The sequence below is a fragment of the Alternaria hordeiaustralica genome (assembly GCF_023758085.1).
Source record: "Alternaria hordeiaustralica strain BMP 2776 chromosome Unknown scaffold_3, whole genome shotgun sequence".
NCBI classification, from domain to species: domain Eukaryota; kingdom Fungi; phylum Ascomycota; class Dothideomycetes; order Pleosporales; family Pleosporaceae; genus Alternaria; species Alternaria hordeiaustralica.
In genome coordinates, this window is record NW_026056775.1 from 408339 (window position 1) to 431694 (window position 23356).

Genomic DNA, 23356 nt, shown 5'->3' on the forward strand with positions numbered 1-23356 from the left:
CGTTCGCCAATCCAGGAGTGACCACGTGAAGGGCGAGAACGGCCCATTTAGCCAACTTCGGAAGGCAGGTGACTCAGTTTTGCCTGCGTTACTCTGCAAACATTCGTCCAGGGCGATATTGGGGGTTACTATTGCCGATAAATCCATCAAGTGACGTCAAAGAGACTGGACCTTTGCTCCGAGAGCAATGGCGACATCAATATCGATTGGCAGGTGATGATAAGGACAGATCGAGTACCTGAACGTCTCTTCGGCCTCTTGTCCTCGATATTGAGCATCGCTGATACATCCATACCTGGCGGAGGCTGGTCGCGGACGCACTAGGTTGGCCAAAGCGACTAGGTACACGACCGAGGACTAGATAGGACGGAAGGTATGTCGACGCATCCATAGTCCTCGACCACGAGGAGCGAGGTCTTGCCGCTGGGCCCTTGTAGTTGCAGGGGCTCGAAGACGATATCGCGTACGTAGGAGGTGGAAAGAGCTCGCGCACTTGACGTACTCATGCGCAGTCCGCTTGCTTTCCTCGTGCTTGCGGTACATATTTCCATACGCATTGTGACAAGCACCGTAGACAGGTCAAGTGATGCCTCACGACAAAATCTTTTTCACAATATTAGCAGTAGTTTGAAGAGATTTGCGCGGCAGTCGGTGGTATCCAATACACTTTACGTCCATGCTCATTCAACTCTTCATTTTTCTTTGAACGCTACCATGGTCTGAGCAGAGGGCTTGGTAAAAGCTTGTAATGGTCGTAATCTTCTTAGTGCATCTGAAGACCTTACACTGAGACTTTGAGGGAACGTCTGTAGTAGGTGCTATGGGGGTGACACCTGGAGGATTGGTGCTAGACACAATGTAAAGGACACGGTGACACTGTCAAAACGCGTGGATCATAGCTTTACGAAACACATAGGTGGTCCTGGATACGCGAATGAGGTCTGTCGGAATACATCGTGGTTGAGCTTCGTGTGTGAATCAGACGCGTTGACGCGTTGAAGCTTGCCGTCGGAGATGGGACGGGACAATTCGCCGATGTGGGGCTACCGCGGCAGCTTGGCGTCACGTGAGCTGTCTCTTATATCCCCTGACATACATGTCGATGCATAAGGAGCTTGCAAGTTCTAAGTAGGATTTTTGTGAATAGGTTCTCAAACGAGCCATAACAAAGATCTTGGAATCTGCGAACGTCTAGATCCTAATCGCGACCTCTCCGCATATGGCTTAGTGTGAGCGGTAGCGAATTCTGCCGCTTGCCCCTGTGCCGAGCGAAGTTGTCCTCATCAACGGTCGACACGACAGGTCGCTGCCAGCACATGTAGCCTGATCGTGCTCAGGTTGAGTTATGATCGCAGCGCCCCTTCAAGCATGAGTATCCACTTCCTTTGCGACGTTGACACTCTGCCTCTACAGCACAGCGAAGCCCATAAACCATGAGGTCACGCATCCACTGTCAACATCGCGCCAACGTCTATTTCTGGCCAACGTACGATGCTGACTATGAGAAGGAAGCAGTCTAGTCGTGCAGTATATAGCCAGGGCTGCTGTATTCATTCTGATATCAGCACTCGCGAAAGAATCAACCCAATTTTATCTGGATAACTCCCCAGGTCTTCGAACCTGATGAATTGACGACATTAGAAAAGAACACAGCTCCTCCGACGTTTCCGCTATAAACTACAACGCCTCCATCCGTCGGCTATGCTAGCTATCACCGTGAAATCAACCAAGGGTATTCGAAAATCATGGGCCGTGTCCCTTCTTCCATCACCTCATCATCCGTCTTTACCACCAGAGTCCGCAACGCCTCCGTGCGCTCGTCAAGATTCACCATGTAATGCGCGACATTCGCTCTGACTGCATGGCCAATCCTACAATCCTCTTCATAGCAGCCGTAATCTCTACATTCTCTCCTCTGACGTCGACGTTCCGCTTTTCTTTTCGACTCTTCTGTTCCGATTTCTTGTTCGGCTTCTTTGTCCTCTTCGTTCTCTTCGTCCGCGAATGCTACGCGCTTGCGACTTGGCTCCACGTCATAGTCGTGGTTGTGTCTAAACAGGCCCAATCGTAATTCCAATGCATCCTCTTCTCTCTGCTTTTCGTATTGACTGGCCGCCGCACCTATTTCCTCGTTTCTTACGGCCTCTTCCCAGAACCTCAGAGTATCTTGAAACCTTTGTTCACTTATATCCGTTTCCTCACTATGTCTTACAGTCACGTCACTCGGAGCGGTAACCGTGATCTGTATATTGGAAGTCTCTTCAGTCGCAGAGACGATCAAACTTCCCTCCTGTGAGCCACGGCTTGGAATGGGGTTCATTGGTAGAGAATGATTCGACGATGATGGCGCTGCTGATGGAACTTTGGCGCCCTGCGATTTGTTGTTCTTGGATGGACGACCGGGGCCTCGCTTCTCAGGCTGTCCTTGGATTTCCGCCGGAGTATCTGCACGCGCTCGTTTTGACGTTTTGGGCTTTTTGGGTACTGATCCTGCCGGCAACCCGTCTTTGCGTGGTCGACCACGTGGGTTCTTTGCCGGGGCCGGTTTGGTACCGGTTTCGATATGTGGTGCTGTCGCTGTACGTGGTGGAGTCATGGTAAGGTGACTTCAATGCGCGCTTGGAAGGAAGGTAGGTGGTAAGGAAAGAGAATGTCGTACTGTCCGATAATGGACATGAAGATAAATAATTTTTCGTTGTGCTAGTATTAGCTTGAGCTGGAACTTTGGTTTGTCTTCGTTCGATGAGTCTGTGGAAGTCGCTGAGGCTGAAGCCCATCCATGGTACGCGTGTTGTGGCACCATGGCCGACACTACACCAACGAGAAGGACCAATGCCGTCCGTCGCAATGCACAGGATGTGATGGAAGCGGCCTTCGAGCTTTCCTCAGCCACCACTTCTCCTGCAGGCGCTTTCATCGCCCCTGTTCCGATTATGCTTGCGCTGGCACTTGCAGTCCAGGTAGCTATAATTTACGTCACAAGCTGCTGCAAACACATCACTAAAGCTTGATAAGTGGTAACATTTTAGGACGATGTATTCTTCTAGCTAACAAAGACATCCAATAGTATGCTTGAAGGATATAACCCGAATATATCTACCCTTGGTACCTGCTTCAATCCTCCTTCGGCGCTAGCGACCGCGAGCCACTCACAATGTCCGTGTTTGAAGGCGAGAAGCCATCATTGAACAAGAGTCACAACCACTACCACACCATGAAATACTGCACAAAGACCGCTGATAAATCTCCAAATCCTCGATTAGACCTATTCGGGCCTGCTATCCTTACAACAGTGTTTCCGGTTCAGCGTCGTTGAACGCGCCGAATGCCGACGGATTGAAGTATTCCCCTATAGCACCATAGTCTAATGGGGCTGCGCTGAAGCCTGGTGGCATGGCATTCAGCCCAGAATCCCACGGCATCAGCGCATTTAGATCGGAGCGAAACCAGCCCTCTGGACCGTAGTAATCGCCGTGCACATCTTCAACCCTTGCATTTACTTCGGGTGCAAAAGGATGGACATATCCTCCTGGGACTTCTGTATTGTTGCAGTAAGAAGCTGGATTTGCATCGTAATGCGGCACTTCCTCGCTCTGAGCCACGCTCGGAAAAACGGCGTTGGTCAGCTGATCGGGCCACTGTAGGTCTCCGTCGAAGCCGTCCCTACCCAGGCCAAGGGTCTGGCCAAGTTCCAGACGAGCGTTCTTCAGATGCTCGTTTCCTGTGTCAGGCTTCTCGTGAGATGCCTCATCTTTTAGGCTATTTATCACGTCTGCATCGCCGGGGCGTTGATGAGCCAGTCCTTTGATGGACTGGACGATGCCTTGTAGGGTTTGTGCTTTGAGAGAGGGCTTACCCTCCTCCGCATCCAGTAAGGCCTGCCATTCTGGCAAGCCGAGAGCATTCAGTGGCGGATAGTTCTCCTCGAACATCACGCGATAATAGTCCGTGAAGGCGCGGAAGCAGTCTTCCTCTTCTGTTGGGAAGACACTTATCGCCGATGGAAGATTCTCCTTGAAGTAATCCATGATAGCTGGTACATCGGCCGCAATGTAGTCTTTCGTATCCATGCCGAAGGATATATGCGCCAGCCGAGTCGCCATGGCTAGCTCGAACTCGTCTGCTGTCGGAGGTGACGAGATGCGCATTTCGCCCCGACTGACCAGCAACTCCATTCCGTAGAAGTTTGTGCGCTGGATGATTTCAGCGATATGGGTGGGATGCGCTCGCCAGTTAACGCGTCTTTGCGCGTCGGACTGGGCGAAGCGAACACAACGAGCTAACTCTGAGTCGATGTGAGGTGGTGGTGCTGGCATCTCCCGGAAGAGTTCGGGCGCTTCTGCACCATTCGGGACTACCCAGTCTAATCGCTGGTTCAGAGTCTCGATGTTCAATATCTCTGGCATTGGGCGATACTCGCGCTCTCGTGGTCGCGGAACCGCAGGTCGATCGGTGAACTGAGCGAGATAGTGCTTGAAGTTCTGTGGATTTCCTGGGTCATAGCCTTCGCTGTAGGCTACACCCCTTTTGATGATGGCGTGATTGTTCCTGTCTATCAGAGAGGGAACTGTGGTCACAATCTTTGGAGCGGGCTGAGATGCAGCAGCAACGATTTGTGGCGGTGGTTGGTGGATACCAAATCCCTCGAATGCATCTTTGTTGACGACGGGGAATTCGATGTCTTTTGGTGGCGGTGATTTGTAGGTACCGAACCCTTTAAATGCGTCTTTCTCGACCGCAGTAGATGCAGCAGCAACGATTTGTGGAGGCGGTTGGTAAGTACCAAATCCATCGAATGCAGCTGTCTTGCCGGTGGGCAGTTTATCATCTTGCGGTTGCGGTGATTTGTAGGTGCCGAGTTCTTTTGAAACATCTTCATCGACGGTGGACAATGCATAATCTTGTGTCATTCCCATCAAGATAGCATCCAAATCTAGAGATTCTGACTCTAGTTTGTCCAGGGCTGGCTCATCGCTCCCCGGTACATGGACTATGCTGGGTGGGTTCAGGTTGTAGTATATAGGAGGCGACAACACCTCGTTGGATACGGGCTCGGAGATGGGTGTTGGTAGTTGTTGAGCTTCAACTGCCTCGAGCGCTGCATTGATCTCTTTCTGGGATTGAGGCGGTTCTGTCGTGTTGAACACATCTTCTACAGGCTCTGAGGGTAGCGACGGTATGGATATGGTGAAGTACTCAGTCTCAAAATCTTGAGCTGGATCATATCGGATCTTGCCATGGACTATCCAAGGCAAAGGCTGTTGGCCATTAAGCTTCCTCAGTTTCTCTGCACCACTCTCTCGAAGGTCGTCATCGGCTTTCCGCTTCAATGACTGTGCAATCTCAAGCTGTGCGTCTTGGGTCGCCTGTTCTGCTTCTGCGGTGGCCGCGTCTCGCTCACTCTGGGCCGCGTCCTTGACAACCTTCTCAGTGGGTGGGACAACGCCCTGTGGGAACTGGAAGTCCTTGAGATTGGGGTGGTAATAGTAATCAGCGTCTTGCGCGCGGAACCGAGGCGTATGCGACGGTCTACACCTGCGTTTACCCCCGGTGTTGGTAATATCCTGCAATAGCTTTGCGGTAGCGGGTGTTGGGTCTATGGGCTTAGACGGCCGCGGCTCGTCTTCCCAGACTTTGAACTTCTTCTTGCTGTCTCCACCTGGTTTCTGAGGAGTCTGCTTCAGAATGTCTGTAATGGGGTTGGGTTGAGATGGTATATAGTCGACAGGGAGGGCGGTGATGTCTTTGCGGAGATGATCTCCGCCTGAGACGAGATCAATGCTTGATGGGTTTGCAGTCGGCGCAATCTGTGATCGCACCTCTTTCAGGTCGGATGGACGGGGGGAACCAGGGCCGTGGACGGGATTGAAGTCGCCAGCAATACGTCGGCGCTTGACTGCGTGGGCTTTCCTCGTGCGCTTATGTATAGTGGTGTCGTCGGGGTGGCGCTGTCCGTGTGTAGTGGTTGTCGGATCGTTCTCATCGTTTGATCGGCCGGCGCCAGGAAGGAAAACAGCTTGTTCTGGCTCAATCGATGTCGAGCGGCGTCTCTTGTTGTGACGCTGAAGTGTAGGTGTAACCAAGGCGGGTATCTGGGTGAGCTGGTCGGCCATCTTGTCGGGGAGGACGGTAATGGCGAGAGTCTGCTGGTACTTGGACAGGACGTTTCTCTTTCAGGAGTGCAGACGGTGGGTGTGTGAGCGCTTGGAATGAGAATTGGCCGCGGGGGTGATAGGTACGGGAGAATAACGTCAGACCCCGTGATATGGCGAAACTAGTCTCAATTATCTGCAGCATTCACTCTGGTTGTCGCCCAAATGCAGTCACGAGGAGCTCCCCTAAACGTATCTGTGGACTGATTCATCCTGAAGTTGAGTGCAACCTGACGGCTACATGCCCCTCTCCAAGCTACTTCCATCACTTCACGCTACACCGTATACTTCAAAAAACTTCAAAAGCATCGGACGCAAGCGTTTTTTCCAAGGCCTCCAAGGCCTCTGAGCTCGCACGATCAGGTCCAGAACACTCACGCGACGCCCTCTCGGTCTCCTAAGCCCGATCCTTTGCCGCCTTATCCCTCCTCTCCCTCTCATAGCCCGCAAAGCGCTCGATATCCTTGGGCCACTGCCCGAAGAAATCCCAATGGTCCTTCGCGTACACGATCGCAAGCGCGAGGTCGCCATCGAGGTCCATAGGCATGACGCGGTTCGCTAGTAAGCCAGTCAGGTACCGGTTCGGGTACTCATCTTTCTTGGGGTCTAGCGGAGACAATGCGTATACCTCGAGGATGTGACGGTAGTTTGCGCTGGGATCTTTGCACAGAAACTCCCTTCGCGCGTCGTCTTGCTCGCGCTTGAGAGCTGCGGCGCTGGCGGCAAGATAGATCTCTCGCTCGCGGGCTTTCTCGGCGTCGTGAGCTTGTTGCGCCCGAACGCGCTGCTCTGCGAGCTTGGCCTGCTGGAGGCGACGGTCTCGGGCGATGTGGTCGGGGCTCATCCGGTTGATAGATGCCGCAATCCCATTGGGTGATGCAACCGGTCTCATACGATTGTATGGCCCTGGGTTGAGAGGATCATGTTGACCGATGGGAGCGAACGGCGCAGCTGGAGGTGACATCGCAATCTGCATCGTGTTTTGTCTCTTGCCTGCGTGCATGTCGCCTTCTGGGGCGTCTGTGGCCTGGCGCTTTTGGTTCATGGTGGGATATGCTGTAGCGTGCGCGGATGGCGATGAGCCTGGCCGTGTCGGTGAGGGTGGCAGCTTCATTTGTACATGCGAAGGGCTCTGTCTGGGTGGTGATTTCTGGTAGCGAGCGACGTCGTCCGTGGGTAGCATGCGCGGCTGAGTCTGCCTAGAAGCGAGTAAAGCGTTGTTCTGTTGATGATGTCGAATTCCGCTAGCGTTCGGTGCTTGCATCGAGCGTGGCACAATAGAAATAGGTGAGACGGCGCCCAGCGTCGCTGTATCTTCGTTTCGCGTAGGTGAGGATGCATTCGTGGATGCTCGCACTGCTGTCGTGCTCAGAGGCGAAGCGGTAGTCACTGAGGTGGCCATCGTTGAGGGTGCAGCCAGTGGGCTTGAGGTACACGACCTTGCTCCGTTCAGGCTGTTGACAGAAGGGCTCCGGGCCGCATTCTGACCTTGGTGTTGACTGTTCTCGCGCGGTACTTGCTGCTGCTGTCCTTGTTGCTGTCTAGCACGCTGTATTTGGCGGAACCATTGCTGTTGGTCTGGTGACGCCTTGTTGAACCACTGTTGTCGCTGGTCAGGGTTCATCTTGCTGAGCCACTGCACTCGCAACTGCTGATCAGAGAGCCTGCTCATCTTGTCTGCGGTAGCGACGATTGAAAATATGCAGGTGGGAACGTTGATGATATGGGGAAGTTATAATCGGTAGTTGAGAAAGAAAAGCCGTGGAGGATACGAAGCAGAGACCGGGGCGACAGACAGCTGACCTAAGCTATTGTCTTCGGCTCGCAAAAAAAGAGGTTGGTGAGAGGCGCCTTCACCTTTTGTATTTTGCTATTGTGATAGCCACGGTCCGCGTCGCTCAATAGGGTCGCAACGTTCCAAGGTTGAGCTGCCCTCCTCCCGCACCACTATCGGCTTCTTCAAGTACAGAGATGTCGCTCAATAATGAACAATAGTCAAGGCCGGTCAAATAGAAAATTGAATCCTACTTCTGATAATGGTAGCAGATCTCGAAGTCGTTGCGTTCACCTTCACTTGCCAACCACCTCCTATGACGACACGAGCCTCTTTGGACAATGGCAGCTATTATGTTTACCAAATTTGAAGTCTTCAAGTGGCTAGATATTCCTAAAAAACAAGGGCGAGGAGCTAGGTACCTGGGTCGCGAGCAAGGTCTCGAGAGTGCTTCCGTGGCGTATCATCTTTCTTGCAAACGTGTAAGTGTCATGAAGGGATCAGGGAGTATATAGCAAAACGGCCAGATAGGATGGTCGGCGGCGACGCTACCTACGCGACTCTGTTGACTTGAAGTTTGCAGTTTGGAATGAAGCTCGCTTTACCCAGAGGTAAAACACACACACACAAAGGAGGCAATTGGAAAATTGATCAATGGACAGGAGCAATCCGGCATCTCACAACTTGATGTCCTTCTTCTGGTCTCTGACCTCTTGCGCCATCCTGACCATCGCATACAAACTTTGCAGGCGCGGCATCTCATAGCCCCTGTCCCGCGCAATCCTCAATGGATTACCAAGAATGACCTCAATCTCCATCTTCTTGCCCGCTTCCCAGTCTATGGCCATGCTCGGCTTACTACCGCTTGTGTTCTTTTGTGTAGACCGGATGATCTGATCGGGAGTCGCGAACTCCTTGGGCATGGGCTCGCCAAGGATCTTGGGTGCGGTTTCGAGGATCTCGGTCATGACGCCTTTGAGATGGCGCTGTAGTTCTGGGTCGAGAGACATGACGTTGTTCGGGAGGCAAAGGGTGAGGACCGAGGTTGGGTTCATGGAGGCGTTGATGGCGATCTTGTGCCAGCGGACGAGTTGCAGTTTGGCATGGCTGTAGGCTTCGGCGTCGTTGATGCCTCCTTGCCTCAGCATCTCGATGAACGCGTCATTCATCAAGATGACGCGTACGTCGCTGTCTTTTCTGCTGCCGGTGTCTAGATGGGGCAGGTACGGTCCGCTGTTTATCCGCGTCCATCTGTTGTGCTTAATCTGGCCGTGCTCGGGTTGCGCGCAGGTTGCTATCGTGACCGCCGAACATATGGCAGCTTGTGGGAATCGCTTCGTATACGGTTCTTCTACACCCAGTCCATTCTGTATCAGCACAATGGCTGTCTTATCGCTGACAAGCCCCTCAAGTATCGTCGAGTCATCGCTCACGTCGGGTAACGCTTTCGTGCTGACTACGATGAAGTCCCACTGTATGCCGCTCGCTCTTGCTTCGTCTGGGTTCGCAAAGGTGTTAGCCGGTACGAAGGTATAATCGCCGTATTGCGGTGAGGTAACTTGGAAGCCGTTCGCTTTCACGGCTTTGTAGTTGGAGCGGCAGATGACCGAGACGGAGGTACCGGAGACAAGGGCAAGACGAGAGGCATAGAAGGCTCCAATGGCACCGGCACCAACGATGAGGACGCTTGCAGACATTGCGAGGATGATGAGTTGAGGGAGAGATGACGATGTCGACCCTGAAGCTTCGCAATCGTGCCTTATCGATAAGCAGCGCTCTTGCCGAGGTTGCGATCCGCGTCCACGCTTCTTGTCCACCAACACCATCACTGACATCCGTCCGGGAAGTCACACATTTGTAAGAATATTTGTAAACCCCTCTATCAACTCTAGGAATCTGTTTAACCAACGAGTCTACACCCCTGATTAGGTCTAAATAAGCCCTTGAAGACAGATTCTACGATCTAAGCCATGGCTGTACATCGAAACACGCCATCTTGACGCGTCTCTAGCCATCTACAACTTCGCCCACACAATATGCCGTCTCACAACATTCTTCTCATAGTCGAATCGCTTCACGACTACCGCCTCGTCAACGCGACCCTTGTCGTTCGACTCATCCCCAATAGCGGCCCTCGCAGCTCCAGCCCTATCGTCGATCGTGAAAAGGAGACAGACGGCAACCATGTGTGGATCATCTCCTTTGAAGATGTTGATTTTCGACACATATTTTCCGCCGAGCTGGGCTTTGTGCTGCGCCAGGAAGTACCCAACTGCTTGCCCGTTTGGTGATCCTACATTCACAGTCGAAGTCAATAATCCAATCCCAGAACGTCGAACCGAGATACGACTTACCGAGCAAAGCGAGGTATTCCGGCTCATCTGACCCAAACTCGCAGCCCGACCAGGTCATCAGCTCATTCAAATCGAGGCAGTTGTCTTCCAAGATCTTCTTGATTATCGCGACCGTCTCGTCGTTTATAACAGGCGTACTAAGGATGTACTTGATGCCGTGCAGGTTGTTCGGACTCGCCAGATTCCACAGTCCCCACATGATATCAGAGCTCGATTTCAGTGCGGGAAGCTCATCGTTCGGCGGAGGGTTGGAGAGGCCCCAGAGGGCTTGCGCGCTCGTGGCGGGGCTCTGACGATTGGTCATTGCAATGAGACCCGATGCTGGGTTTACGCCGATTACGAACTCGGCGTTGGTGACCTGCGAAGAGATGATGTCGTCAGTAAGACGTGCATGGACCGTTGTCTTCTTTTACCTACACGATAGTATTGGTCGTTGGCTTTATACCACTGCTGCTTGACGGGTGGTAGATCTCCCTGATTATCGCGCCGTACTGCCGGACCGTCCTTATGGTTAACAAAGTAACACCGATTAGGTCCACCCTGGTAGGTACTACGCGTATCGATCCTGAGGTCATCGAACATGCTCTTGAGCTTGTGGCTGTGCTCGAACTCGCACTCATTCTCATGACTTGCGCGGAATTGGGGGGTGCCATCGTCACTCTCGATTTTGTAGCCCCAAGTTTCAAGCTCCTGTTGGATGGGGTTGGTCCAGGGGCTGTCGATCGGGTTGACAAAGGCGGCTGCTGCGTCGTGCGGAGAGGTTGTTGCTGACAGTAGCTTTTGGCCTTTGCATGTGGCTTTGTGGTATATGACTTCTATATCGTCGACGCGAGCGAAGAGGCTGCGGGAGGGGCGGGAAGGAATATCGGGTCCTAGGGGAGGCGAAGTATCTACAGTCAGACCCTTCACGACAGCTACACACGCCGTGAGACAGACGATCGCCAGGGCCCGCATACTTGATGTTCGGTTTACCCGTAAGTGTAGCAAGTGAAGCAGTCAAGAGAAATCTGACCTCCGGTCTAAGTAACTGCACGGCTCGAGCGTTACCCACATGTTCGTCCTTCGCTAGGCAACTATTCCACAACCCAGCCCCACTCAGCCTTGACTTGGGGGGGAATTTCCTATGAAGAGTTCAACACGGTCTGGAAGCGCAGTGAGAACGTTGTACGTAGTTATCATGTCGTCCTCGCGTATACCAAGATGTGGTCAATCGCATGGTGCTAACGACATGTCCAGATGTTGATGGAACAGGTGAACAAACAATATCTATAGGTAGCATGAGCGTATGAGTGATAAGTACTATCAACGCTTAACCCTTTTCCGAGATGGGTAATACCAGACTGCAACTCGCAATCAAACCACATCCAAGGTGCAGTACGCTCTGGGGAGCTAGCGCCTTCTGCGCTGCCAGGGGCCGATTGGACGGAGGTTACACCGAGTAGCAGACTATGCAATGCTGATATCGTCTTTATTGTATTCCGCGGCACTCTAACGTTTCCTGGATCTCAAGGTCGGAGATGTTTTGGGAAGGGACCACCAGCCAGATTTGGACTAGTGCCCCGAATGTCGTGACGCGAACTTCGAACGTCAAACCTCCTCACATCAACACTCCCACCCGACGGCGACCATTACCAGCTACTTTACGCGCGCTCGTGGTATCTCCATACCCTCGCAATCGAACCTGGAACGTTTGCGACTGCATGCTGGCTGGTCTCGTACAACGCGCACGTTGATTATAGGCCGGAGCGCACCTGCCCAGGTGGGCAGTCCAATGCCCGCCACACGAGGCTCGTCGGATTTGGCAATTATTGTACCATACGTGAAGACAAGCATATATGCTGGCAGATCACAAAAAGAGATGTCTCGCAGTAAATGGGTGGCAACGCGCTTCCTAGTCGGTGGTGTCCACCATCCTGCCGTGCAGGTCATTGTGCGCATAGGTAGTGCTGTCTAAGATGTCTTCTCTCCTCTTTCGTAATCTCTCTCACCTCCATCTGGATTTCTTACTCGTCTCACCGCTCAATACACCGACCGCGGACGCTTTCAGGCCATTGAGTACTGGTTGCCACGTTTTTCAGCTGAAGCCTCGTGGGCGCCTATCACGAGGGCACGGCGTGGCTGCCTTTCTATCTCTATATATTCTAGCCTTTGCAGCTTCATCTCTTCTCTTCCTTCATCTTTATCATATCTCATCACTTGTCACGTACATTGCTGCATCAACACTATCATGCCCTTCACTACACCCATGCATGGGCAATCCACGTTCATCAGCACAGTGAGAATGAACTCCTCCAGTGGCTGCAAGGGCGGCAGCGCACCTTCCATATCTCCTCGTGTTCGATGGTGAGTATGTCATCTTCACGATGAAGTCATGTCGGTGAACTGACTGAATCAGGATGTGCAGCGAGTTTCACGTTCACCAGATCACCGGTGCAGTCTCTTGTTGTCTTCTCCGATGCCTGTAGCAGTGGGCGCGCGCACTTCACATCTCCTCGAGCCTCATGGTGAGTATGCCGTCTCCGCGGCGAAGTGGTGAAGCCATGTCAGTAAATTGACTGAATCAGGAAATGCAGCAAGTTTCATGTTCACCAGGCGACGGTCCTCGGTGCAGTCTCTTGTTGTTATGGCATATGGTGAGTGTCCGAGCGTCTGAGAACAACAAACTCGGCTACAATTTTCTGACTATCCCATCCCGGACTACGCTACTCAGCACCATGGCTGAACGCAACGAAAGCCCCCAGACTTTCATGCCGATCAGCCAGACGTCTAGCCGGACCTCAATGTTGCTTGCAGCAACATTTTCCAACGCTAACATGCCATCCAATCTAGCAGCCTACGTCGAGGACGAAGTCGAGCCGCAGGTTCCGATGCCCAACTTCGCCTACGCACACCAGGACCATACGAGCGGAGCCTACTGCGTCAACGGTGCCTACGAAGGCAGCTCACCGCGCACTTATAGTGTCGGCCGCGAGCTCCCTAGGTATGTTCACACCATAGTCACCGTTGACCTTGATGTTCCCATCACACCTCCATTGTTTGGAGGTCTGCCATGGCAACGGCATGTGGAAGAAAACAATGCTAATTCTACACTTTACAGCGAGTCTATGTTCCCGTCATTCGAGCACATGAACCAACCCCCTTTGGAGCCGACAATGGCGCAACAGGAGTTCGATGCCAGCATGGCGAACCCTTTCTACGACTACAATCCGCCGAGCAGTGAGTCTCCTTTATTCAAAACACCTCATGTATCCGCCAGGCTGACTGATTACCCTAGAATTGGAGGAGCTCCAGGGTCATGTCGACTCCAACGTCAAGATCTGCGAAGTGGTCAACGCTCTTACCACTCGCATGACCAAGGTCGAGTCGGAGATTTCGGAGTTGCGAGAGACTGTCGTCCAGCTTGGTCTTGCAGCATTGTCGGCTCCCAGCACCCCCATGAAGCCCACTCCTGCGCCGGTTAAGACCTTCGAATTCCTCAACACCGGTCTGCAGGACCAGGAGACCTTCGAAACCAAGATCGTCGGCAGCAACCAGAAGAAGAAGGCCGCGAAGACTCACGCCCGGAAGGATCTCCAAGTCAAGATCCCCGGCCTCAAGATCCCCACTATCGCCCCGCTCCCCTCTGGCCAGCCAGATGTAAGTCTCACACGTCCATGTCTCCACCATCGTGTACTAATAGCGAACAGTCTGGCTACCTTACCGGCGGCATGATGTCTATGTTCCCATCTACACCAACGTCTGGCGGCCTTCCGAGCTCACCTCTCACCCCCGGTCGCGTCGGCCCGCCTACCCCTAGCAAGCGTGGCAACAGTGGTAACACGTCAATCGCCAAGCGCAAGGCCCACGTTGCCAGAGGGAATATGGCGCCAGCCTTCGTCGTTGTACCCCAAGTCCCACTCACCGACACCGAGCTCATCGTGTACTTCTTCCAGTCTCTCGGCCGTCCCACCGTCGCGCTCCGCCTCTACTCCCGCAAATGGGGCCCCGCGCAGATGGTTGAGACCCTCAACGCCCACCGCAACCTCGAGGGCGGCTACCTGCGTAACACCTGTTCCGTCAAGTGCATCACCGCTATCAACAAGGGCAAAGAGAAGTACGGCAAGAACTGGGCAGACCACTTCCGCGAGGGCATCGAGAACGCCAACGACCTCATCGCCACCGACCTGATCCGCTACCCCCACGACGAGTTGGAGGGCGTCCTCGACTACGACATCCGCTATCTCGGTAACGGCCTCAAGAAGCACCCCGAGCAGGGCGTTGACGGCGGCATCTTCACCCGCTGCGTTAAATACTGCATCAAGCACGACGCCAGTTACGCACTGTCCAACGTCCATGAACTCGCCTGGGCACTGCAGACAGGTCAACTGACTGAGGAGGAGGAGGCTGCTTAATCTTGTTTTTGAAACATACATGTGTGTTTTGAAGGATGCTGCCTAATCTTGATTTGAAGCAAACACGGTTGTTTTGAAGGAGTAATGTTTCAGGATAAGTGGTTGTATACTGCAAAGTAAGATTCTGGGTGAAGTAATACATGGTGGATAGGGACGGAGCTATAATGAATTCGTTCCCCTAAATCTGACCTGTTGTGCATTCTGTGAGTGAGCTGGCATGTCCTCGACGTTTTTTGCAGAGGAGGTAGGAAAAGTTATGGGGTATCGTGTACCTCAACGCTCTTCTTTGAGTCTAGCAATCACGCATATGAAAAGCACCGTAGACCTCCCCGTTACGTTATCAAAAAATGTCTGCTCATTGTTAAGGCGATGTAGCCTTCAGACCCTACTATAATTCTCTTACCAAACGCCATCATCCCATGTCCTAACCACACTTCACCTGCTCATCCCCTACCCAACGCATCTCAACCCATCAACATCCTCAGCATACCGCCCTTATCCTCAGATCCCCCATCCGCAACCCCCTTGCCCGCATCCTTATCACCCTTATTCGGACCCACGGGACTCGTCGCCGCAAAGAACAGCACCTTGATCGCAATCGCAAACCCGGCATGCAGGACAAACACGACAATAAGCAGGATCTTGCTCGTCTTCGCTTCGGTGGTGCTGAGCACAGGGTAGAGGTTGCGGAGGAGGAAAAACGCCGAGGCCGCGAGTCCGAGGGCTACGACCGTGAAGTTGAGGACTGAGATGTTCGTTAGTACGCTGCCTCCCGTGAGAAGGAAGTCAGAAGGAAGGAAGAAGGGCGGAAGAAAGGAAAAGGACAAACTCACTACCCCAAGGACTCCAAGCCACCAGACTAACCGCAATCCAAACCAAATTCGCATACCCATACAAACAAGCACACTCCATCAAATTCGCACTCTCACTCCCATACCATTTCAACACACCCCACAGCCCCACGGGCACAAAAGCCGTATACCCATACACCAGCCCCGCCGCTCCACTCAGCAACTTGAAGTCATACGCAAAATGCTCCTCGCCCTTCTGCGCCAAGTATTGATTAATCGTTCCTGTCAGAAACAAAATGACGATAACCGTTGTGGCAATCCAGACAGGGCCGTATAAGTCTGGGTTCCCCTCGAGCACGTCGAGGAAATTGGCGCGCGGGTACAGGGTGGATGTGCAGCGGCGCAGGACTTCGGCGGTGTCGACGTCGAAGGCTTGGGCGTAGAAGTTTAGGGACCAGAGGTAGTGCTTGCGCGAGGTGGGCGATGTGCTCGACGTCGAGGGGCCGGGGAGGAAGGAGCCGCTGGTGGAGTCGGGTTGGATTTTGGGGGCGCCGCGGCCGGTAGGTTGCGTGTCGAAGTCTGGGTGGGAGGGTTAGTTGGTGCTGTGGAAGGGTGGTATTGGGGATGATAGTCGGTGCGCTTACTGGAACTGTGGAATTCGAGGTCTTCTTGCAGGTCGGTATGGCCTAGGTCGCCCTGAGGTTTGGTAAGCTTGCTGTCTTGGGTTGGATGCTGGGGACATGTGCGCTTTTCTGCGTCGCATCCCAGGTGTACGTACCTCTTGGTCAACGTCTACGACGACATCGTAGCCTCGGTTCGCCATGATTGCTTGTGAGTGAGGGCTGTCGATATGTCGCGAGCTGGCGTAGAGCTGGCCAGATTGCGGTTGACGTACGTCGCGCGACGCGACCGTGCGCTAGGTTCATTCGGAGCAGGCGTTTCAGGGTCCAGCTCGCTCAACACCATGACAATGTCAGAGAGCACATGCATCTTCACACGACTACTAAGTCATCCTGTCGCAACGAGTTTCTCATTATCATCGTAAATGTAAGGCATCGGATCTAAGGTTCTAGCATCGCAACCATCTAACATCTACCAGAAAGCCACCGATATGTACCATCCCCGCAGTTACTGTCTACGGCGCAGGCTCGCTCTTGACCTGCAGCGGCTCGACGTTCCAGATAGCCTCCGCATACTCGTCAATACATCTGTCACTTGAGAAGAAACCCATGCGCGCGACCGTGGTGATGGTCTTGGTTGTCCACTCCTCAGTGTTCTTGTAGCTCTCATCGATGAGCTCCTGTGTCTTGATGTACGATGCGAAATCGTCAGAGACGAGGTAGTAGTCACCATGATCCACGATGCCGTTGATCAGAGCAGAGAACTGGTCCGCATCGCCAAACATGCCATTGTGAATCGCATCGAAAACGTTGGCAAGCTGGGGGTCCAGCTGGTACTGAGAGTACATGTGGTTGTGACGGAGGTCCTCGACATCTTCGGCAAGGTTACCGAAGAGGAAGATGTTCTGTTCGCCAATCTCGCGAGTAATCTCGATGTTCGCTCCGTCGCAGGTTCCGATGATGAGACCGCCGTTCAGGCAGAACTTCATGTTACTGGTACCCGACGCCTCAGTACCAGCAGTAGAAATGTGCTCGCTAATGTCGCTAGCAGGGCAGATGATCTCTGCCTTACTAACGTTGTAATCGGCCAAGTAGACAACCTTGAGAGCGTCGCCGACATCTTTGTCGTTGTTGACAACATCACCCACCTTGTTGACGAGGTGGATGACTGTCTTGGCCATCCAGTAACCTGGTGCAGCCTTACCACCGAAGATGGACACGCGAGGAGCTAGCTTCTTGCGATCTTCGGGAGACATGGCCTTGATCTGGAGGTAACGGTGGATCACACCGAAGATGTTGAGCTGCTGGCGCTTGTACTCGTGAATGCGCTTGACTTGGACATCGAACAGCGCTGCCGGGTTGACCTTGACGCCGTTGTTCTCCAGGATGTATTGTGCGAGTCGCACCTTGTTGGCGTACTTGATGTCGCGGAACTCCTTGCGGAACTCCTTGTCGTCAACAAACGCCTCTAGCTTGTTCAGCAGGGTGAGGTCCTTCAGGAACTCGTGACCGCCCAACTTTGACGCAATAAGCGCCGAGAGCTTGGGGTTGGCCTGGTGGAGCCATCTCCTCGGGGTAATGCCGTTGGTGACATTGGTGAACTTATCCTGTCCGTAGATCTTGACGAAATCCTTGAAGATGGTCGTCTTGATCAAGTCGGAATGTAGCTCGGCTACACCGTTGACCTTGTGTGAGCCAATCAAAGCAAGGTATGCCATGCGGACCATCTTTGGGTTCGATTCTTCGATGATGGAGACACGGCCCAGCATCTCGCGATCCTTGGGAAAGTTGCGCTCAACGAATTGGAGGAAGTGAAGATTGATTTCGTAGATGATCTTCAAAAGTCAGCAACGTCTCAAGAAATCAGGCGAGTGAACATACCTGGAGGTGGCGCGGGAGGAGGTGCTGCATGAGCGGTACAGACCACTTCTCGAGCGCCTCAGGAAGCACGGTATGGTTAGTGTATCCAAACGTCTTCTGAACGACTATATGCTGTTAGCATCCAGGTTTGGGTATGAGGGTAGATTCTGCTTACTGCTCCATGCCTCGTCCCACTCCAAGCCCTCGATATCGACCAATATCCTCTGAAGCTCGGGAATGGCCAAGGTCGGGTGAGTGTCGTTGAGTTGAATCGCGACTTGGTTGGGGAATTCCTTCCAGGCGCGCTGGCTCTTCTTGAAACGTCGCACGATGTCGTAGAGCGAAGCTGCGCACCAGAAGTACTGTTGCTTCAGGCGAAGCTCTTTACCGCGGTCAAGGCTGTTGCTGGTCAGACATGATATCTCATAACCAAGGAACTACTCACTTGTCGTTGGGGTAGAGCACAGCGGAGATGGTCTCAGCGCGCTGCTGGTCAGCTACAGAGCTCTCGTATTCGCCAGAGTTGAACTTCTGGAAGTCAAACTCGCCGCTGGCTGCCTTGCTGCCCCAAAGGCGGAGGTTGTTGCAAGTGCCAGTCTTGTAGCCAGGAACTGTACTTGTCAGTGGAAAGGCGAGAAGTGATGGAAGGACTGCTTACCGGGAACGTCAAAAGCAACAGCCTGGACAATCTCGCCGCCCTCCCACGAGCACTGTTGCTTGCCCTCGTCGTCCTGCCAGCGGTTGACGTTGCCGTAGAACTGAATATCAACGACAATGTCGTGGCGCTGGAACTCCCATGGGTTGAAGTCCAGCCAGTAGTCTGGAACCTCGACCTGGTATCCATCGACGATCTCCTGCTTAAAGATACCATATCGGTACCGTAAGCCGTAGCCCCAGGCTGGGTAGTTGAGAGAAGCCATCGAGTCGAGGAAGCAGGCCGCAAGACGTCCGAGACCACCGTTTCCTAAGGCAGCATCATGCTCCTGAGATACAATGTCCTCCATGCGGAAGCCGAGATCGCTGAGACCCTCTGCATGTGTGTTAGAGAAGCAATCGCGAGGACCTACGAGGTGGACTTACTGGAAGCGATATCCTTCTGCTCAACGTTGAGCATGGCATTGTCCAGAGCGCGGCCCATCAAGAACTCGAGGGAGAGATCTGGATTCATTAGAGGTTGTTCTACCATCAAGTTTCCCACTAGTCTCACAGTATACACGCTTCTGGTCAGCAAAGGTCTGACTCTGCTGCGTCTTGTTCCAGTCCAAGACCAAACGATCCCTGAAGGCGAGGGCAGTTCCAGCATATGCGGCAGACTCATCGCAATTGAAGAGGGAGCGCGCAAGGGTAGTCTCGATATGGCGAACAGCGTCTTTCGTAAAGTCGTCTGGCGTCGAGAAGGGCTTGGGCATCTATGCGTGTATTAGTATTGAGATTCATCTTTGTACTATGATTGAGAAGCCAATTGACATACAAACTTCCTCCATGCCTCGCGCTGGGGCTCTGGGATACTCGCTTCCACGTTCTTGATCTCACTGGGGCCGAAGCCAGTTACCGTCCTCTTGTGCTTGGGACGGGTGAATGAAGGCCCAACGGGACCCTTGAGGTCACCGAGGGGAGCGCTGGTCGAGGGCTTGCGCTCGCGGGGGGAAGGGTTTGCGGCCATCTTGATAATGTCAATTGCTGAGAAGCGCGAGTTGCTTAGAGAGTGTCGATGGGAGAGAGGAGATGGCGGGGTAGAGGGGCGTATGGCTGCCGCTTGGAGGTAAGAGGCGCAACCGCAGAAGGGTCAGGGCGATGTGATAGGACGGACAAGAGCTGCAGGCTTATGAAGACGCCGCAGAAGTACCTCAGACGTGGTGTTTGCTACGCGCCAGACAGGAAAGAGGAGCGGCAGCAACGGCAATGGCGTGTTTACAGGGCGTCCGGGTGGAGTAAGACGGGCGGAGATCAATTGAACATCACAGCAAGGCCCCCGGGATTATATCAGGAGAGCAGGAGCGACTAGCTAGCGGATCGCGGGGAAGGAGCACTCCTGGCCAGGCTGACAGCGAGCAACAAGCTGTTGAGCTCTCCCACATGCAAGCTGTATGCAGCATCTCGCGAAGCCAGTACAAAGTGGGGTAGCCGACCCCACGATGCCGTCGCGGAGCAGCTAGCGGGGTCGTGATGGGCGTGTTGTCCAATAAACTTGTGCATGCTGAGCCTTTAGTGTGTTTGTTGCGCGTCGAAGCGTGATCTCCATCATGGCCAGAACCAGGCGACGTGACGTCTTCAACCCCTCCATACCAACAACACCATGCTGGCGTAGCGAGAGCAACCACCATCGAAGGATGGAGTGCGCAACAAGCACAAACTTCAAGCTCTCAAATTGATAGACGTGAAGGGAATTTGGAGATTCAAGTCATAGCCTGCGCGGATCTTGTCGGAACAGGGAAGACTATGTTGATGCTGCAGCCCCACCATCGTACGTTGACCTGATCACTGTAAACAAAAGCATCAAAATGTCGTGATCTCTACACACAATCTTCTCACACGATCTTATGAACATCTCACGCGATTGCGACGAATGCGCATCACGTGCATGAGGTGCTCGATACGAAGTGCCAATGTAGATTAAATCCGTCTTTACATACCACGTCGGTAGGGATGAATATCAAACAAGCTCAGTCCTGCAACCTCCTAGCTGGTATTACACAAATAGCGTACTCAAAACATGAAACACAGACCATTGGCATCAGGCCACCAAACCCAATCAACTCCACCCTGAAACAAATATATACGAGGTGACAACAAGCCTGTTGTCTACACAGTGGATAGCCTGATCCATGCCGAAGAACGCCGAGAGATGCGCATCGCGAAAGATGCCAAAAGGATGTGGGTATCGTGAATGTACGCAGCAAAACGATTAAAAAGAGTCGAAGGAACGGAATTCGTTGCTCGTCCATGAGAGACCGCCGCTCTACGGGCTGGGCTCTGGGGTCTGAACGCCGTAGCTCCAGATGGCCGTGCCTTGGAGGCTGATGGAGAGGTTCCGTCGTTGCTTCATCACGGTCGTGATAGGGGTTGATGCGGGTGCAGGAGCTGTGCTGGGTCGCTGCATGTTCTTCAGCCTCCACTGCACCATGTCGTTGGAAATGCGAGCAAGGCCGTAGTCCATGTCCTGCAGGATGGCCCTCCTCGTGGCCTCGATCTCCTGCACGGTGAAAGCACCGTCGCTCTCCCTGATGCTCCAGTGCCGTGAGGAGCGCTGTCGATCAACGAGGAAGCCGTGCGCCAGGGAAAGAGCAGCCAAGACAATCACGTCTGGGCTAACATGCACGTTCTGACGCAAGTCTGTCATCATGAAGTTCTTCAGGTCGCGGGCATAGTCGCTCGGGGCAAGAGCATCCCGCCAAGTAGCTGCGAACCGGCTGCTCAACGCATCCAGCACGCATCCCGCAAAGGCGACAATCTCATCCGGCAGGCCAGCACGGTCGAGGAACCCTTGAATGACCGATGCATGAGGGCGGTGGGTGGAGACGTTGAGCGGCACGAGGTTGGCGAGGTGGGTTGCGTATACTATAGATAGCAAGTCAGCGGACCGAAATCAAGGAAGTGGCAACGGCATTGATCTTGGGTGAAGGGGTGCTGGTTGATCGACAGGCACACGTCCGAAATGTGGAGATGGACTGTTGAGTTGGAAAAGGAGCATCTGGGATGAAGCATGACGAGGGCCAAGGCGCTCTATGCAGGGGAACGTCGCTCTGCCGCCCGGACCGACTCATACACACCAGCATCCACAAACCCGTAAACAGAGATTTGGTGGGTGTGAGGTAATAAATAGACTAACCTTTTGGTTGTGGAGGGCTGCTTGTGTCATATGACTGTGTCGATGTTTGGGCGGTTGGCGTTGATACTCGCGTGGGTGTGGGCTCCTTTGCTGGTGGAGGGGTTGGCAGGTTGGACAGCGGAACGCAGCTCGCAAAGTACTTGTCCAGCTCTTCGTCTGTCATGTCGCTGTTGATGGACAGGGCTGGAGAGTAGTCCATTTTGTCGTGTTTTGTTTTTCCAAGTTGAAATGTTGTGTTCTAACGGTAGTACAGCGGTGTCGGCGAAGTGTAAGCGAGGGAAGGTTGGAGAGTTGGTCGTGTGATGTTGTAGTCGTGAGTCGAAGAACAATGAAGCGTCGTGAACCAAGCAGGCGAGCTGGAAATGTCGTCAGAGGGGAGAAGAGCCCCAAGAGTGAGGGCATTCACGAGTCTATATACACGCCCATGTTCCGACCAAGAAAACCGAGACGGTGAAAGCGGCGGATGGGTAGCGTAGCTCGCTAGCTGGCCCCCTGCACTTTCCCAAGACTCAGTAGCCGTCTCCCTGCCGTGCCACCTTCACAGGCGCGCACGCTCTCCCGCTCAGGCCAGCGCCAGCTACAACTTGGCCGTATGCGCCATCGCCAGGGCTACCGATGGCGTGTGCGGCTGCCCGAATGATGGCAGTGTGCAGCCGCCTGGTAAGAACGCTCAAGGTTGTTCCGCGTGCGCTGTACATGCAATGTCGTGATGTCGAAACTCTTCGGCCATGAAATCGAGGCCTAGATATACAGTGTGCCCATGTTGCGTGATCTATATTTCCAATCTAATCGTGTTTCTCCAGATCTTCATCCACTCCATCACGATCAGCACTCTAACGACATCATCTGCATATAGCGGGACAGCAGGGACACTTCATCTGGCAGTTGCAATACCGACACAACATAAACTTTGCCGTATACACAACCAATCTCGCAAACCGCCTTGCCGGAAAAGCTTATGCCCCGATCCCATCCACTCGTCAGATGCTTCCCAGCCCGGCGCCGAGTCGCCTGTGAGCACTACTGCGAGCATTATTGCCTATCCACAAGTTCAATCCACTGCGAAACAAACCATCACACTTTTCACCCGTAGTTCCGACTGCAGAATCTTTTGCACATGTCAAACTCTATCGATCGCATCGCCGCTGTCAATTGCCCTGCATTAGGATCTGTACCCTCGTCACGCCATCACGCCGCTGGAGGGCACCCGAGCACGTAGCCAGCACCTGTTCCCTCACCGCCATGTTCCGCACTCTCGAGCACGCACACTACACGATACGATGCGGGTGCTCGGAACCATCCTATCTCCGTCCCCAAGCTCGCAAAAAGGGGACAATGTAGACGACAGCGCGCCGCGAACCCCACATCCAAGCTCTGGGGGCGCAGTCCTCCTAACCCGTCTTCAGCACCTCACCCGCTCGCCCTTGCGCACTTGACCCGTCAACACCAAATCTGCTCGCAGCACGAGTCGTCGTATCTGACTCCCCAGGCGAATACGTAGCAGCCCGCCCGAACGCCCTGACTTGCTGGCGGAATTTCGGCTTCGGCGCCTCGTATCAAGCGGTCCATCGCGTCTATTTTCCCC

General features: G+C 53.5%; 8 protein-coding genes across 8 annotated transcripts; 1 reads left to right on the top strand and 7 right to left on the bottom strand.

Annotated features, from left to right (window-relative positions):
• Positions 1-3284: 3284 nt before the first annotated feature.
• On the bottom strand, positions 3285-6113 carry J4E84_002304 (uncharacterized protein; the record flags this gene model as incomplete). The annotated part of the gene is made up of 1 exon (XM_049384930.1): positions 3285-6113. The coding sequence occupies one exon, from the start codon at positions 6111-6113 to the stop codon at positions 3285-3287; it is 2829 nt and encodes a 942-aa protein (XP_049246953.1).
• Positions 6114-6549: 436 nt separating this feature from the next.
• J4E84_002305 (uncharacterized protein) lies at positions 6550-7335 on the bottom strand (the record flags this gene model as incomplete). Its single annotated transcript, XM_049384931.1, has 1 exon — positions 6550-7335. The coding sequence occupies one exon, from the start codon at positions 7333-7335 to the stop codon at positions 6550-6552; it is 786 nt and encodes a 261-aa protein (XP_049246954.1).
• Positions 7336-8603: 1268 nt separating this feature from the next.
• J4E84_002306 (uncharacterized protein) lies at positions 8604-9623 on the bottom strand (the record flags this gene model as incomplete). Its single annotated transcript, XM_049384932.1, has 1 exon — positions 8604-9623. The coding sequence occupies one exon, from the start codon at positions 9621-9623 to the stop codon at positions 8604-8606; it is 1020 nt and encodes a 339-aa protein (XP_049246955.1).
• A 318-nt stretch (positions 9624-9941) lies between these two features.
• On the bottom strand, positions 9942-11234 carry J4E84_002307 (uncharacterized protein; the record flags this gene model as incomplete). The annotated part of the gene is made up of 3 exons (XM_049384933.1): positions 9942-10219; positions 10281-10638; positions 10698-11234. The coding sequence occupies 3 exons, from the start codon at positions 11232-11234 to the stop codon at positions 9942-9944; spliced, it is 1173 nt and encodes a 390-aa protein (XP_049246956.1).
• A 1859-nt stretch (positions 11235-13093) lies between these two features.
• On the top strand, positions 13094-14671 carry J4E84_002308 (uncharacterized protein; the record flags this gene model as incomplete). The annotated part of the gene is made up of 4 exons (XM_049384934.1): positions 13094-13260; positions 13378-13496; positions 13555-13916; positions 13967-14671. 4 exons carry the CDS (start codon positions 13094-13096, stop codon positions 14669-14671), a joined length of 1353 nt encoding a protein of 450 aa, XP_049246957.1.
• Positions 14672-15135: 464 nt separating this feature from the next.
• On the bottom strand, positions 15136-16285 carry J4E84_002309 (uncharacterized protein; the record flags this gene model as incomplete). Its single annotated transcript, XM_049384935.1, has 4 exons — positions 15136-15416; positions 15505-16041; positions 16107-16158; positions 16241-16285. The coding sequence occupies 4 exons, from the start codon at positions 16283-16285 to the stop codon at positions 15136-15138; spliced, it is 915 nt and encodes a 304-aa protein (XP_049246958.1).
• Positions 16286-16597: 312 nt separating this feature from the next.
• GPH1 (Non-essential glycogen phosphorylase) lies at positions 16598-19605 on the bottom strand (the record flags this gene model as incomplete). The annotated part of the gene is made up of 8 exons (XM_049384936.1): positions 16598-17917; positions 17964-18067; positions 18118-18341; positions 18388-18553; positions 18601-18972; positions 19023-19100; positions 19150-19351; positions 19414-19605. The coding sequence occupies 8 exons, from the start codon at positions 19603-19605 to the stop codon at positions 16598-16600; spliced, it is 2658 nt and encodes an 885-aa protein (XP_049246959.1).
• A 1296-nt stretch (positions 19606-20901) lies between these two features.
• Positions 20902-21970, bottom strand: J4E84_002311 (uncharacterized protein; the record flags this gene model as incomplete). Its single annotated transcript, XM_049384937.1, has 2 exons — positions 20902-21500; positions 21772-21970. The coding sequence occupies 2 exons, from the start codon at positions 21968-21970 to the stop codon at positions 20902-20904; spliced, it is 798 nt and encodes a 265-aa protein (XP_049246960.1).
• Between the last annotated feature and the right edge of the window lie 1386 nt (positions 21971-23356).